The sequence below is a fragment of the Enoplosus armatus genome, chromosome 12, assembly GCF_043641665.1.
Source record: "Enoplosus armatus isolate fEnoArm2 chromosome 12, fEnoArm2.hap1, whole genome shotgun sequence".
Lineage (NCBI taxonomy): Eukaryota > Metazoa > Chordata > Actinopteri > Centrarchiformes > Enoplosidae > Enoplosus > Enoplosus armatus.
In genome coordinates this window covers 18,678,821-18,696,301 of record NC_092191.1, presented here as the reverse complement: position 1 = coordinate 18,696,301, position 17,481 = coordinate 18,678,821, and the positions used below count along the sequence as shown (strand labels likewise).

Below are 17,481 nucleotides of genomic sequence, written 5' to 3'. Positions count from 1 at the left end.
TTTTAATACAAACATGACACACACTTTCAGTCCCGTTTGTTATTTTGTAAGCAGGATATCTCAAAAACTACCTTACAGAGGTCAGTGATAAATATCTCACAGCGAGTGACAAAAAGTGGCCATTTTAAAGCACTTCACCTGTCGGCTCATGAACTGTGTGAACTGTAAGATTTAAAGTGTAAAATACTTTGTTCCCCACATTCCTTGGTTCAAGATGCATTCACATTTGTTTTCACTACTTTTCCTACAAATTTCATCCAGTATTCAACACATTTGTTCCTTAAAATAGTTGTTCACATGCAATATTGTAATTGGTTGAGAATACATTTTAATTTAGATGGCACATGCACACATGTTAAATCTGAGTAATCTCCAAAATATGCAGATAATTCACACATTGACATCTAGTACATACTTGTTTATATAAACCCAATCTTGCAGCTGCACTGGCCCAGTATCCCTGCAGGAATCATTAAAGTTTCATCTCGTCTATACACAGGTCTGACTTTGCTACATTGTGTTGAATGTGTATATGTGTGTACAAGAAAATGTTAATTTGATACTTAATATAGGCAAATTGCTATAAAACTGTGCAGACTGAGTAGCTGTGTGGGATGTTTATCCTTGTCGAAACTGGTAATAAGCTGATTCCATTCTGCTTCTAGCTTTGAAGACTGGTAAATGTAATGATACATCCCACTCATTTTTTCTGTAGGGCTAAGGTAACACTACTTTTTTTTTTTTTAATGTGCAGTCTCTCCAAATGCAATGTTTGTTTTACATTTAAATGTCTCACTGCTTGTATATATACACACATATATCCTATTGGCTATGCAAATGTCAGTACACTATACATTCCACCGTCTTAAAAAATGGTAATCTGCAGAGACTCATTTAGAGCATGTTCTACATTCATTACTTTAAATTACTTTAAACCATTCCACTGTAAAATGCAGTTGCATTTTCATTTTGTCTCTGTCTCTTTCTGTCTCCAGCAGCAGGGCTTTACAAAATAAAGTAAGTCCACATAAAGTCCACATATATTTTCAATTGATAAAACAGCATTGACAGGGATTGCAAATGAGCAACAACGCTCCAACATGTTTCATCTTGGAAAATCCAACAGGCTGCGCTGTAGTAGAACTGGACTGAAGAAATCCACGAAAAGCCAAGAGAGCCAACATAATGCATGAACCATGAGCTACAAAACCACCAATTTCTTTTGGACATTTGCAAGCCCTCTACATGGATTATACAAAGATATAAGGAGTTTGAAAAGGCCTAACCTCCTTTCTGCTGTTCCCAATTCATTCAGAGCTGACAGTTTTCCTTTTCTCTGCGAACATGCTCTTGTCATTAGCATGCCTCTGAACTTTGCCTCACGATGTCTCTTCTGAACAGTTCTGATGAATTATTTCATCCTGTGCGGGGCTGACTGCAGGGCACACACATGTGGGTGCTTCCTCTGGCCCGGGTAGAGTCTTTTCATACTGGTGCAGGACGGACACCTGTTCCCCTGCCCCGCTGAACGTGACCTCAGAGTGTGCTGCTGACATTAAACTGTGCATGTAAGAATGCACTAATTTCGAGGCCTGCAGGGACACAGAGAGGCTACTATCTGTATTTATATTCTTGCATTTATAGAATATAAAAGTAGTGTCTTCCATGCTGAATGTTTTCTCCACTACATATTTATGTATGATCAAAACTATTAAGGCAATTCATTCAAAACTGCAACGTCACAATTAAAACATGACAAGTGCAGCACATGTAATGATAGTAGACAGACGGTCTGTTGTTGTTTGGTAAAAACAACTACAGTGTAGAGCCGTATGTGAAAGTAAAAGATCTGTGAGCACAGTTCTGTTGAGGTACATTAGCTACTGCAATGAAGAAGAAAGGTTGGTTTGCTTTGTGATTTGGGTGAGATTGAAGGAGAAGTCCATTTCATGATCATGATGTGATGATTTAAGCGCACACTTTTTTATTAAACTGTCGTCCAATTCTGATGAGTTGAATGGATAGATGTTATAAACATTGTGAGTTTTTTTGAGACTCCATATTTTGACGGAACGCAAAGTTCTTTGTTTACAATGTAATGCTATATGTAAGAAATCCGTTTCAATATGTCTCTGATTATCTATTGAGCTTGAGTTTAACAACGTGTCATTCCATATTTGAATTAATGAGTGCTCAGTGAGCTATAGTTACAATAAGACCATTTGGGTAACATTTACATTTTTTATAATAATCTGGAACAGCAACACAGACAAAAGACAAAATTAATCAACTATGTAAAGACAGCAAGCATGTGAAGGTGGGTGCAGACAGATGGTACCTGTGCGTGATCATGCACATGCGCTGGGCCAGTCGCATCAACCTGAAATGCATTGTGTAAATGAGAAATTCAACATTGATGCAAACTCCCACTGTCATTAATGGTGTCCTAAATGTATCACTGAAGTATCACTGCTTCTATTTCATATAATTACCATTCAAACATGCATCACATCCATAGATGCACACTGCACAGAAATAGAAATTTCAATGTGAAGGAGCAGAGGTTCTATTCGGAGCTCCTTCACCCTGTCCCTAAGGGTGAGCTTAGACACTCTCACCCTCTGAAACCAAGCTCATCTCTTCCTGCTTGTGTCTCACTCTTTCAGTCACTATCAAGAGCTCGTGACCACAGTTGAGGGTTGGAACATACAACGCCTGTATCACTGCTGTTGCAGCACCAAGCTCCATTTTAGCCTCACTGTTGAACAAGATACAACTCTGAGATACTCCAATTCCTTCACTTGGGGTTCCCTATCCAAGGGGGCAATCAAGTCTCTGGTAGCCCATAGTCTCAAGCTTGGAGGGGCTATCACTTCAAAATGCTGGTTAAAGCAGCCGCTTGAGATTTCTCTAGATGTTTCTACTCCTCACTTGTTTTTCTTTTTGTTTTTAAAAAACGAGTCAGTTAACAACTAGCGTGCGAAGCGCTCATTGACCGGTGAGTTGTGGATGTTGTAGTTTTTCTGGTAGTTCCACTTGCTCTTTTTGAGGTTACGAGGTAGAAATCAAGGCCGTTAGGGAGTCACCGGGCTGACATGTTGCCCCAGCTTAGCAGCCCTTTTTAGCTCTGCTCGTCAAGCTGCAGTCGCACATCTGCACCTATATATCAAAGCCGTGCACAAAAACATTCCTGAGAGCAAAGCGGAGGTGATTTGTGTGCCTTTCTCCTTCTTTTTTTATTAAAATTCATCTGTGATCTAACTGTTCACTCGGCTAAAAGCTATACCTTTTAAATCAGTCATCCGTCCAGAACCTGCACCACATTAAGACCAGCACTGACATCACGACTGTTTCCCCTCTCCCCGCCGTGCCTCATGCTTCTTTCATATATTTTCTCTTGTCCTTAACAGATGGACAATCTTGCAGCCAGAGATTTTTGAAAGTGTTTAATAAATGTAATACAACCTATATAGTGTTGAAGAAAGGGGCCTAAACCAGAACCATGTGCACAGAGTGGATGGCGGCCGTTAGGGGCCACAGCTAATATGGTTCAACATGTGGACCCGGCCATGCATGCAGGTTCACTTACATGGTGGACAGTTTATGACCTTCAGTGTCGTTCCCTCAGAAAGTAGACCTTAGTTACTACTCTCTAATTTATAGCGCAATGTTTTGTTTTTAAATGCACCAATGTATTCTCTTCTAGGGGAGAGTAATAAAAAGATACAGGTGATGTTGGAATGCAGCGTCTTTCATGTTTTATCTCACAAAGGAGTAGTACAGTGGTATTATGTTCCTACAGAGGGTAATATATGAAAGTGTTTGACTTATTGTCAAATTAAGGAAGAGTGTCATGACCCTGGTGGTGTATATGCATGCCTCTGGTCGTTATTTCATTCAGCTCAACCTGACACCGCTTACCACAACAGATAGTAAAATATTCCTGAAAAGGAATGTGAGCAGTGATGGGACTGGATAAATCACAAACCCTTGGTAGTCAACCAGGAGCTGTGGAGTGTGAATATATAAAACAGCGTATTCCATTGTTGGACTGGGAAGCCTCGTCAGATCTTGTCTTCAACTCTAAACAAAACTCAATGGACTTGTTACAGTCTTTGGGGTTTGGTTTGTCTTCAAACTGGGTCCCTGCAGTCAAGAGCAAATTAAATCTTCAAGGAGTAAAGTTGGTAATTTGGGGGAAAAAAAATCCTTTGTCCTTTGTAGTTTTATATTGCAATCTTGATACATATTGCGATATAGTGAACTATCTGAAAAACAGTTTCAGAATAAAACAATATCTGATTTATTAAAATCAAATGAAGTAAACATTTCACTTCATCACATTGATGCAAAACATGTATAAAAATCGAACACTGATTGCTCACTGGTTCACAACATTGTCCATAATGGCCTACACCCATAGGGAAAGGGATAGCTAACACTGGCTTGTATGACTGACACATTTGTGTCATCTTACAGTTTATATCATCATATTGCACAACCCTAAATTCTTTTTTCCAAAGATACCAAATATGTTGGTTTGGGGAAATGTGCATACAATGAGGCACCCGACATCTAGAATATTTCCATATATTTAAGTGGAGCTACCATAAAAAACATGGATTTGAATATTTCCATTTACGTAAACATCCTAAAGCTTACATGAAGAATTGGAACTGGCTGGTACAGAACATATAGAATAAAATGTATAATTCTGTCAGATAGTGTGCAATAAGAGGATTTTTCCATCGTACTTGCATTTGCACATGATGAAATATAAACCTGAAGACACACAGTGTGCGAATTTTTAATAAAATTTCAAAACATGCTGTCTGTATAAATGTATATTCAGTATTTCTTCGGTCAAATACTGGTTAAAATAGTAGTATGTGTCTTGTGAAAATAAGTGCTTTACCAATTCGTTTTAGGTGAGCTAAAAAGCACTGGAGCCTACATTTTTCCACATCCACAACCTTTATAGTTACAAAGTGTCATTGTACTGTAATTATTCACCTAGTGTTTATACCAACAGCTAATGCAAAACATGAGGGTGAGATCCTCTAACGTATTAAGCGCTTTCTGACTCACATTTTTGTACAGCCCAATATTTCACTAAGCCTTAGCATTTCATTTGGAGATGTACTCTAGATAAGTGCAATAATCTCAGTTTGATGGATGGCCCAGCCGGAGCCTCAGGCCAGCGGTGTGTACATACTGCACTGGTTGTGGCAGAACGATAAAACCAACATAGGCAGGTGTGTTTGGTTAAGATGCACTTGTCAAGTGGGGTGACAAGCATGTCTGTGTTCATTCAAGTGAACCCCTTATCTGCACCTCCTTGTCCCACTCATGAGACAAAAGCACTTCCCATGTTTGTATGATTTACCCCCCCTGGACACGCACACACACACACACACACATACACATACACATAACCACATCTCACAGAGGAAATCATTTATATAGCCTCTTATTACTGTTTACATGTGCCGTAACACCGACAGTGGAATACATCATTTGTTCTTTTTTTCCCCCACGTTTTTCTGTCTTTCTTTCTTTTTATATTTTAGCAATTTCTTTCACAATTGTTTAGGTTTCTTATCAACATTTAAAAACATTGCAGCCACAGTTTGTAGTGCGCGAGCATGTGTGCGTTAGCGCGTGCGACCACCTTTTTGTTTTTTTAACGCCTGAACTTTCACCGGGGTGAGGTGGAAGTGACGTCGGACCAGGAAGTAAAGCTCGCCGCTGGCCGTCAGACAGCAGTGAATAGCAACAGCAGCAGCAACAGCTAGCATTAGCTGGCATTTGCCCCCAGAAATCATCGCATGAATGCATTTGTGAAGCCAGTCTCTGCTGAGCCGAAGCGCTGAGTGTCCTTCTAGTGTCGGTGAAAATGACACCGAGGTAAGCAGCTCTGTGTGTGATGCTCTGTGTGCTTGCTAGCTCAGTAGCTAGCCGCATGTAGCTAACGTTGTCCTGAAGCCTGTAACAGAATGTAACAACAATAGCAAAGCTCCATGTGAACCTCATGAGTTAACATTGCCTCCTGGTGTTTGAAGTTGCTTTAATGCACGAGTAGACCTTAGTAGCCAGTTAAATAACCGCTCGGTTTGTTAGGACAATCCTGTGGAAAGATGCTCACTTAAAGGTAAATGACACCTTAATACAACTCAAGTGGCTTTGTCAGTTCTGCAATATACATATGAGTTTTCGTTTACTTTTGTGAATTAAACCCAGTCCCTCTTCAAGTTGAACAACAGAAACTTTAAAGATGAGTCCTCTAGAGATAAAACGTGGAGATGACAGTGAAAAAAGACACTCTGACACCATCCATGATATTTTAGCTTGAAAAGGGGTCCATTTTCTTATTATTAAGATTAATTTGGAAGTTATATATGAAACAATCATGCCATCATCCCACTGAGTCAGTCACTAATTCAGTGACAATGGACCAACACTAAAATTGTCACTGGGTGAGATCATCAGTTATACATCTTTATGCTCCAGTTTAGGGAGACTTATTTATAGATACTGTGTAAAATCTTATAGCACAATCTCTGTTTTAGTCTTAATATTTCCTGCTATGATTTCAAAATCACATGTTGTCGCAAGTGACTACCACTTGACTGACTGAAATCATTAGCTGGCGTAATATCAATGTTCCCTATGCACCCACATGAGTCATGTCATGGTTCTGGGAAAGATACTGATGCTGTTCTGTTTCTTTCCATGTCTCTTCAGATGACTCACCAGTGGCTTGGACATCTGTGATTTGACAGAAAATGAGGCTTGCAGAGTTTGTCAGACTTGTCATTGCTTGTAATGATCGCTACTGTAGGCACTTAAACCCCACTGACATGGACAACAAACTATAGTGAATCATGTTTGTTTCTTTTTGCACACTACACTCCCTAAAAAAACTAACTACATAAATTATCATTTCGTTTGTTTTGAATGGCTTTCAGTTGATAACCAGTGCTGATGATGTCACTGGGTGAGCAGTCTCAAAAGTGGTTTCCAACCCATGTCCAAGCCACTGTCCTTCAAGCAACCGGTTTACAGCCCAAGGGCAAAAATGGCACCAATGATGCCTACACTATCATCCAGCTGGGCAAAGAAAAGTACTCAACATCAGTGGCAGAGAAGACACTTAACCCTGTCTGGAGAGAAGAAGCCTCCTTTGAATTACCTGGTTTACTTTTGGAGGGCAACCCAGAAGTATATGAACTCTGCCTTATAGTGATGCATCGGTCCTTGGTTGGGATGGACAAATTCCTGGGTCAGAGGTCCATCAACCTTAATGAAATCTTTGATAACAAGGAGCGGAAGAAAACTGAGTAAGTATCATACATTGTAGCAGTAAGGATCTCACCTCAAGGCACATCATTTTACAACAAGCCATACTTTTAAATTTGTTATAGGCTAGCATTGCTTTTACTTTCTGGGGACAAGCATCAATTACTGTTTTACTCTGCTGCAGCAGGTTTCAGGCAGAATCCATTCAGGTAATGCACGCACACCCGTCAAAATGTACAAATCACCAATCCAAAATCAGAACATAAATTCATGCTCGCTGCAAAGTTCTCACCATAAAGTTTTGGTTTGTTTTGGCAGTATGCCTCATTTGGATTATCACGGCAGCACAAAGTCAATCAGTGAAAATTGAGCCTGAAATTTAAGGCAACCACTGTGGGCACCGTCTTACACCAACTAAATGTTACAATACTACGTAGAGCCACAGTGATAGTCTTACAAGAGACTGCTTGTGAATGACAGAACGCTTGTTGCAGTGAAAACTAAAATACCAAGCTGATGAGCGTCTGGATATAGTAATTGGAATTTGGACACTGGCATGTGTCAGTTGTATTTGGATGCCACTAAATTGAGTTTAGTTGTCTTGTTTGAATCTGGAATTTTGAGCTCTTTTGTGTGAGATACTTTTATAGCATTCAAGTACTTAACTCCAGCTCAAAGTCATGCATCAATGTGCTGTTGGTAAAGGAATGGACTTTTGAGAGGAAGTGGAAAATATTTGCAGAACTGTTCCAGCCATAAGTGGATTACAGCATGGGCGAAAATAGTTGTTCTTTGTCACATTTTCTACATGTGTTATTGTCATATTAGTCTACACCTAATGACAAAGTGTTGTGTGTTGTGTGTTATTTTCGGTACCCTGCTCTCAATTAGGTTTATGACCTCACTCATTTACACCATATGATTTGAATACCATTGCATTGTCCTTTATTCACTTTATGTACTTGTTTTAGAAATACATTTTATTATGTAGACCTGTTTTCATTTAAAGAGCAGAACTTGAATTGTTTGTGGCTCAGTAGGTGAACTAGTCTAACAGAAACAGAAAAGAAGATTGTTTCTCCTTCAGTTTTAAACTATCAGAGAGGAGGCAGTGCACTTTTTTAGTGTCTGTGTTAGTGACCACAGACTGGTTGAACTTTTCCATCTTATCAACCCTCTATTGTTTGAGGCTTAGCAATGAATTGGCCTGCATTGTTGAGAGATTAATTTTAGCTTAATCACTGACATGGTGAGCACCAGTTGGCCTAATTGAAACCAGTGGAGCTGGCCAAACATGTCTTGTTAGTCACTCCTATACATACAGTTGTTTTCAACTGTTGGCTGTTCACTCGTTCTCTTTGTGTTTTAATTTTGTCTTAATACGCTGTGTGCCTTCCTCAGCCCAAAAGGAATGCAAGTCAGGTGAAGTGGAGACTCTAAATGGCATATAGGTGTGATACTTGTGGGTAAATGTGGGTGTCTGTCTAACTGAGTCAGGCCTTTCTTAAACAGGTGACTTGTTTAGGCTGTTTACCCACCCTATGCCTAGTGCATGCTGGGATAAGGTTATTCCCAGTGTGAAATAAGTATAAAAAGGCTTGAGCAGATAGAAAAAATGAATAGATGTGCTGTACATACCATCATAGCTTGAAGAGGCAGTTTTATGTTTGGCTAAACTTGAGGGTGTTGACCCTTACAAGTCCAACACACCCATGTTTTTTCACCCCACACTAAGCAAACAGGAACAGAATAACCCAATTGGATCTGGTGTTAATTAGCTCCCTGTACAGCATGGAAAGACATTAGCACACTTCCTCTTTGCCCATCAGTCGGGAGAATCACAGTATGTTGTAATCATGGTTTTATTTGTTTTAAGTGCCTGAGCGATGCACCTCTCGGGCCGTGCACTTTTTCAGCAGAGGTTCTGTAATGGATATGCTCACGTTGCTTGTTGGCCTAATCCCACACTGCAGGCATACTTGACAATGACACCGGGACCCTCGATACTATATCCACACTCCACAGTGGGTCTGTGTTCACCGCGGCCTATCCGCAATGTTTTTGAACTGACATGTTGGGAAGGAAAGCCTGTCTTGATATCTGAGTAGGCAGCCCATAATTATCGCACACCTGTGTTTGTTGATTGTGAAGAGTTTCCCAGCGGTCCAGGCCCGGGTGGGAGGATTGTGGTTCCAAGCACAGGGAGGTTTATCTTGGCCTTGAGACACACGTGACGTGTAGCCCTGGCCCCATGGCAGCGGCATGCTGTGGCTGCTGATCAGACTGAGCATGGCGCGCAGCCTGGGAATTGGACCCAACAAGGCCTTTCCTGACTGGGCTCTTGAGCCACGAGCTAGACCGTTTAGAATAGCGGTTAGAACAGCTGCGGTTTTTGAAAAGCTAATACCAACACTGGAATTCAACTGATACTACAAATCTCCATTTAAACCCAGGAAGAAATGTCAGTAATTGTATGAAAACAAATGCATTTGAGCAAATATGCCTTGAAGTTGACTTTGAATCCGATTTAAAATGTTACACTTAAATCAATTCAGTTAAAGCGTTCTTAAAGAAAAGACAGTGTAAGATTGAGCAATTGATTATATTGATCAAACTGCACCACGATGGAGGTGGGCTGGAGCAAAGGCCAATATATTGATGTGACCATTCTTGAGAATATACCTACTACATTTCCCAGATTAATGTGGCAAAAGCAGAAAGAATACATTGACTGATAGTCGTTTCATCCTGATGCTGGTTTCCTAAAGGACATTGTCATAAGCGCTATAACACAGCGGATATGTCTCATTAGCATGTATGGACTGTTGGGTTGCAGTGCGGCGTGGCTTTGCAATTTCCAATTGCTTGCGTTGTATTTCTGAACAAAGGCCAGATTTGTGCAAATGCCACTTTATTTCGCTCAGAGTGAAGGCATAAATCCCATTACTTCCAGTTGAAAAAGCAGAGAGGTTAAACAAATAGGAGGCCAAAAGCAGCCTGAAATGGTCTATATTATTCAGCAGCAGGCTGCTATTTCTTATGTTATGTTTGCAAAGAATAATGTTTATCCTCTGAATGATAAATTGTATTCTCACTTCTGTCAAAAAAAAGTTCAAACGATTTAAGTCCCTGCATTTGTGTGTAGCTTCTGGATTAGTCTGCTCAAATTAACCTTTCCTGTGATGTCCACAAAGAAGCAGGTAGAGCACATTAGATGTTAGTGGCTATTTTCCCATTTGTTGTGTTGTTTGATAGTGTAATCACTTTTACCACGTTCTGACTCTGTGCACCTGTCTTCCTGAATTACGTTGAATTACGTGTAATTAAGTCGGAAGATTTTCATAAATCCAGCTCTTTTTATATAAATTGCATTATTGAATTTGCTCAGCTTCCTCCACTCTCATTTTAGCTGGTATGCTTTGGAATCCAAGCCGGGGAAGAAAAGGAAAGAGCGAGGCCGCATCCAAGTCAGTATCCAGTTCATGAGGAACAACATGACAGCCAGCATGTTTGACCTCTCCATGAAGGAAAAGCCCCGCTCGCCTTTTTCCAAACTTAAGGACAAAATGAAGGGTCGCAAACATGACAGCGGCTTTTCTGACACATCTTCAGCCATCCTGCCTCGCTCTGCCATGTGCGACTCGGAGCCTAACCGTCAGTCCTTCGCTCCAGAACCACAACCCCAGCCTGAAGCAAAGGTCAAGAGACCACTACTCGCTGGGACCCATAAACTCTCTGCAGCCCATTCCATGTCGGATCTCATTGGAACCCACTTTCGGCCCAAACTGGACTCCATGAACTCCATAGAGGAGAGTGGTGAGGACCAAAGCTTCAGTTGTTTTAGATTTATTGCCGAAGTTTGTTTCAATATTTGGCAGTTACGTTTTCTTTTGTAGAATCTGAAATGGGTGATAGGTAAACTGTCAACACCAATTATGTTTATTGCTACCTTCTCATATTTTCATTCTCAAGGACAAGCAAGAGGCTGTCTTTCAGCTAAAAATTCAGCTATGTTTGAAGGATAAAAGGCCTCATTCTCAAGCACTAAAATGACAAAGCAGTGCTATAATGATATTATTTTGGTTGTGTATGGTGTCTCTTAACACAGTGTTTTAGTTGTCTACCTGGTCTAAATTGACTATCTAATTCTTCTTGTCTGGCTCTTGACATGGGATGCTGTTGCAATTTCTACTAGTCATCAGTAGAGGTCGATAGAAGAGACAAAGCTATAGGGATATGTATCATTTAAATTTAATATATTTACAATATAAGTTATATAAACCCCCTAACTAATCAGATTACTCAGCTCACTGCCCACTCCATCTTGACAGTCCGATCTCCACTGCACAACTATCTGAGGCATTTACATTATGATGATTATGACTTATCTTACAAGCTTCTTTGTGATTACTCAGATTGGCATGCAAGGGAGGGGAACCTTTCTAAAGTTCTGAAGGTAGGAGGGGTGCTTTTTCAGATTTAGAGGGTGTAAATAATATAACAAGCTGTCTTTACTGCTCCCAACAAAATGTTTCTTTTGTGGCGTGGTATTGGTTGTAAATGCCAAAAGACCAACTTGGAATTAACCTTAGTATAAACACATAGACACAACACAAGTGGTGATTTTTACAATAATCCCATATTTTACCCGTTTATTAAAGTGTGATTAGTTATTTGCTTCGATCTTTTTTTTATCATAACTACGTCATAGGATGATGTACTACTTTTGGTTTCTCTTCCAGGGAGTGCAGGCGGCCCTCACAGGCGTTCCCAGAGTGAGGTGCCAGGCTACCAGGACGGCGAGGCACACAGTGACCCTTTTACTGATATCAGTGACACCCTGCCACAGAAGTATGCCACGCTCCCACGCAACCGCAACCCATTTGAGGGGGAACACGGGCAGCTGTGGGACCGGGCGGAGCGGAAGGAGAAAAAGGAGAAGGTCAGCCTACTGGAACGCGTGACGGGAAAGAAGGAAGGCCGCAAGACCAACGGGGGGCGTTCGGGCAGCTCTGGAGACCTGCGTTCCCCCAACCCATTTAGTGGAGACTCGCAAGCAGACACTAACCCGTTCATCTCCAACTACAAAGCCAGGTACTACAAAGCCTGTTTTTTTTTTGTTTTTTTTTGAATCTGTATAGTTTCTGAAAGTTAAAACACACCGCACACTTAACCCATGAATGAGTGAAAAGGTTGAATATCCACTTTTCGAAACAAAGGAACATATTATGTACTCTTTCAGGCAAATTTTCAATATGCAGCATATTTAAATCTCTTCCATCTCTGAATATTTATGAATAAACTCATTTTAAAGTCAATCTGCAGTCGACCTCAACGCATCCACCCCTTCACTAAATTTCTAGTTGTTCTCAAATATGTCCGTTTTTTGAGAACAAATATAATCCAGAAGACAGTACAAAAATGGCTTAAAGTCCAATTGCTCATTTATTCCTCTTGGCCTTAGAGTGCCCTATATAGAAATCCAGAATACTTCCCTCTGAAGGAGCAACTTCTGTAAATTTCCCCCTCTCTGGTGAACATAAATGTACAATAAATGCTCATGTATATTTAAAGTAGTGATTTGTCCTCTCACGCCAACGAACATTTACGAGATAATCCTCTGCAAGGTTCCATGGAAATATCCATTTCTTCCATGCTTTAAATTTCGCCTGCATTTACGTGGCTAAAATCTGCATCAGTGGTACTTATATATTTGTAGCATACTGTATCACTACTGTATGTTTTTCATCATATTCCATAAGTCATCTCACAATCCCGTGGGGCAGCCACTGTACTACAGGATATTGGTTACTGCATAAAGTTTCGAATACCTTGTTGATGGAAATCTACTATCCGATATGCCCCCCTTCTGTTGTCAAGTATTGTTGTTCAAGCATTTCCACCGAGTCGGTTACATCTGTTTCCTGTGTTATATGAAGAGTTGGTGAGCAGTGTGGCTAAGTTCTGGTTTATCAGAGTGGAAGGTGTCATTAGTGGCTCTTTAGAGAGCCTGAGCTTGATAACGGAGCCCTCTGAGCTATAGTAATGAGATCCTCTGCAGAGATAGACCACCCAATTAACCACTTATCTCTGTAGGCACTAGTCCATCATCTTTACTGCTGCCTTTGTCATACAGTAGCTCAGTGGTCATTTATAATGTGGTGCATGAATACAAAAAGGTGGTTTAAATTATTCATTGATGAAGTTATTCACATCTGCAGCAAAAACATACCATAATGCATATTTTATTTCTAGATAAACTATGTCAGCCACCATATTTATTTTATTAGCTCAGGCGATAGACACTCCAGAGCCTCTGTATTAGCAGAATGGTGATGATTATACCCATAACACGTCACTCACAAGCTAACAGTTGTTGTCAGAGCGACTGTAATATTAAGCTATTGCACGTTTGTTTGTGCGTCACTGTTTTTACTCACCATAGTGCCTTCACGTGAGTACTGACTTCCTCTTTGATTGCTTCGCAGTGATAAAAAGTCAACAAGAAATGAAGACATCACCTTTGGCCAGAAGAAGAAGAAGAAGGACATCTATGGCAAGACAAATGTAAGAAAGCACAACCCTCCTTGTAAAAGCAAATGATTTATCAGGTGATATTGTTGCAGGTTGTCAGTTTTACCTGGTAATGATCGAGATGAAAAAAGTGGAGAAATGACCCCAGCAGTTGTGACTGTGTCATTACTTCCTGTGTAGTGTAATGCAGATTTTTAATTGAGAAGTTTCTTTTGACATAGCAGCTGGTGACATTGATCTCTGAGGCCTCTGAAAATTCAGATGTGCCATTCAACTAATTAGCAGCTGCACACATCGGTCATCATGTCTGATCTGATCATAATTTGAAGTGGTGTGAAATTTCAGTCTATAAGGTCAGTCATAGTGCTGTGTTGCACTGATTCTGTAATTGGAGGTTTTTGTTGAGGAAAGGCACAGAAATGTCACTTGTTTTTCTTTTTAATGATTATGACATTATTTGCACATGACGTACACCCTTTGTAGTTTGTGTTTTTTGTTTAAATTTGTTTACATTTCCAATTTGAAAACCCCCCCAAATTTGCTCACTGTCGCATGGAAAAGATTAGATTTACGAGGGAGCAGTGGAAGCAGTTGCTAAAGTGATGCCTAAATGAGAAAGAGAATGCTGATAATGGCTTTCCTCACCTTTCTTTGTGGGTGTTGAGGGCTGTCGGTATCCACACATGTGCCCCTGTGCATGCCGCAGTGTCTTGCAGAAATGGCAGCTCCCATTTCCTCCGCTTCAAGGCCCTAATTAACCACACACAGGGGGTAGGGAGGGCAGTGAGAGATTTCAAAGGACTGAGCTTTTAGATTCTCAAAGCTGAGCTCATTAGAAACTGTAATGACACAACTGGAGAATGCCAAGTGTGCGCCTTATCTTCTCCTCACTACTGATCGCAGAAAAATGGTCATCATTACTTTGCCAATTCATGGTCATTTCCAGGCCTTTGTCACCAGCCACTAAAGCTCCTGATTATTATGCTGTGTGTGTGTGTGTGTGTGAGAGAGAGAGAGAGAGAGAGAGAGCGGGAGAGCAAGCGAGCATGTGCACGTACACATGCTTGTATGTGAAACCAACATCCACTTCCATATGGCCGTCAGTTCTCTTATTCCCTCTCGGATGGCTTAAGTGCAGTATCTTTCAGTGAGATTCCTTTTTTTATGTTGTGTGTGTGTGCGTGTGAGGAATAGGTTACCAAGCTCTGTTCTCGAAACGCTCCTTACATTGGACATTTAATCTTGGTGGCAAATATTTCATTTTGGTTTGTGTTGCCCCACAGTAGCCTCTGTGCTGTTAGAAGCGATAAGATACCTGGTAAGCAGTCCCGCTCCAGGTCTTTCTGCATTGTCTTTACCCAGCAGTAGAGGCTTGAATGGTGCATGGGAGTGGAAGCTGATAAGTGTGGTATTTTAAACAGGGTGAAGGCTTTGCTGCTCTATCCATTCGGGGGAGGATGCCCAGCACTGAAGCGATAAAGTGGTCCCTCATTAAAAACGATTACAGCTCCTCTCGTACCCGCGCAATACGATCTGCACATACCGTACCACACTGCTCTGTCCAAATAGGTTGTCCTCAAAGAGCAAAGCTGGGCTTGGGTTGCATCCTTATTTTGGTATTTATTAGCTTGACATTTAATTGCACAAATATGCAGCCTGGCATTTCCCCCTCAAAACAAAGACTCCCATTTTTTAGGAAATCTTTATTATTAAGTTCTGGCAGGCTCATTAGAGTTTGTGCCTGAACCCTCTCTAGTTCGAGAGATCATGCTTTTTAGAGGCTTGAAACCAAAGAAAAAGTAGAACAACTGTCTCAAGATGTTAGCTGCTTACTGTAGTGTCAAAGTTAAGTCCCATTAGAGCAGCTAAACTGCTCTTGATTCATTATAAACACTGTTACACAGTTTTAGATCATAACATCTGCTGTAGAATTTATTGACATGTCAGTGCTAAATCCAGTGAGAACAGTCTCATCCTAACAACTCTAAATTAGCCTTTATTAGCAACAGAGAAGAAGATATAAACACATGACAGTTTATGTCACGTTAGGCCAACACGTCTAATTAGTCTATTTTCTCTGTTGCATTGTGAGTGAACTTAAAGGGTATCTTTAGTCTTGCCTCTGTTATCAGATGCTGACATTTTAGAGAAGATCATTCAACCGTTTTGGTTTGCTTTTACAAAAATATATGTTCGCACAATATGGTGAATATGAAGTGTGTAACCTCAAAATGTGTTGGGGTTAAATTGAGCGTTTACATGTTTTCCTTATTCAGGAGGTGACACGGGAAAGCGTGGCCGCCTATAGCAACTTATCCTTTGAGGAAGTTGTGCAGGAACTCATCAAGCAGAAAGAGGTGGTGAAAAAGAAAGACGCCCACATCAGGGAGCTGGAAGACTACATCGATAACCTACTTGTGCGTGTCATGGAGGAGACGCCGAGCATTCTGCGGACACCCTATGAGCCAAAAAAGAAGGCGGGTAAACTTAGTAAAAAGTAGAAGGATGAAAAGTGACTAATGAAGGTTTCACAGTAGCTCATGTATCAGTATCATGTGGTAAAATAAGTGGGAACAAATGGGATTGATCAAAGCCAAATTCATGATTGAGTTATATCTTTGCTCTAGAACATTTTCATTCAATAGATGTAGTTTTTATAGACTCTTTTTCAATGTTTTGGTTATTTTAGTTCATGCAGGTTTTTTTGCCCTCTTTGTTTGTCAGAAATCTAAATTACTTTATGATTACTTGTTGCGGTGCATTTCTAGGTACTGAAACATGATAAGAGAAGTTCCTCGGTTGATTCAAGTCAAATCCATATTTTTGACAAAGATTAGGTTCATACTGTACGCACTTGTGAACTCACAGAGGTCTGTTGCACATACAGTGCATGCAAGCTCTTATGGTGCAAAAGCAGCCAAATTCATGTTTACCAGATGTCGTGGTCACAGTTGTGTGCTGTTTGCTGAAATATGGTCAAGTGGTTGATAAGATGAAGTTGTTACTTTGTTTACACACTAAACTTTCCATCTAAACTATGAAACACATTTAGCGGAGGTTCCGAGTCTCTGCTATGCCACAGATGTGGATGAATAGCCTGAGTGGTTCTTAGAAACACTGAAAGAGAGTTACGGTAAGAAGTAGAACAGTATCTGGGGGTCTGGTTTCTCTCTCGCTCACTGAGTCATGCATTTTTTTTTTTTTTTTTAAATGAACAAACGTACATTCTTATCAGTTACTGACTTTTCATTCTTTATTTTATTTGTGATGACTATCATTTAAGTTTCTTGGACCAAGGGTCTGAAGGTGATCATTTTACTGACTTTATGTGCAATAATTATATTATATACTGCTGGTAATGTTCTTGTTTACATTTTAATCACATCTTTGAGTTGAACTCATCTCTTAATATTGATTTGATTCACTGGAAAAGCTTGGAGTTGTTTGTTACAGCCTCCACAGATTGACCAGCCTTCATCTCCTTCAAATACAGTTTTTGCTGAAGATTGTAATAATGGTACGTAGCTGCACAGGTGGATATATGCTGTACAATCTTTATTTATAAATACTTCATAGCTCATTTACATATGATCATTATTTGAAAGTATTTGTAAGGTACTTTATGGTAGAAACGCTACTGTCTCCCAG

At 40.3% G+C, this 17,481-nt stretch overlaps 1 protein-coding gene across 1 annotated transcript; it reads left to right on the top strand.

Moving 5' to 3' along the window:
- The first annotated feature begins 6,987 nt into the window (after positions 1-6,987).
- LOC139294544 (rab11 family-interacting protein 2) lies at positions 6,988-16,334 on the top strand. Its single transcript, XM_070916459.1, has 5 exons — positions 6,988-7,340; positions 10,709-11,115; positions 12,042-12,393; positions 13,788-13,866; positions 16,110-16,334. The coding sequence occupies exons 1-5, from the start codon at positions 6,988-6,990 to the stop codon at positions 16,332-16,334; spliced, it is 1,416 nt and encodes a 471-aa protein (XP_070772560.1).
- The last annotated feature ends 1,147 nt before the right edge of the window (positions 16,335-17,481 follow it).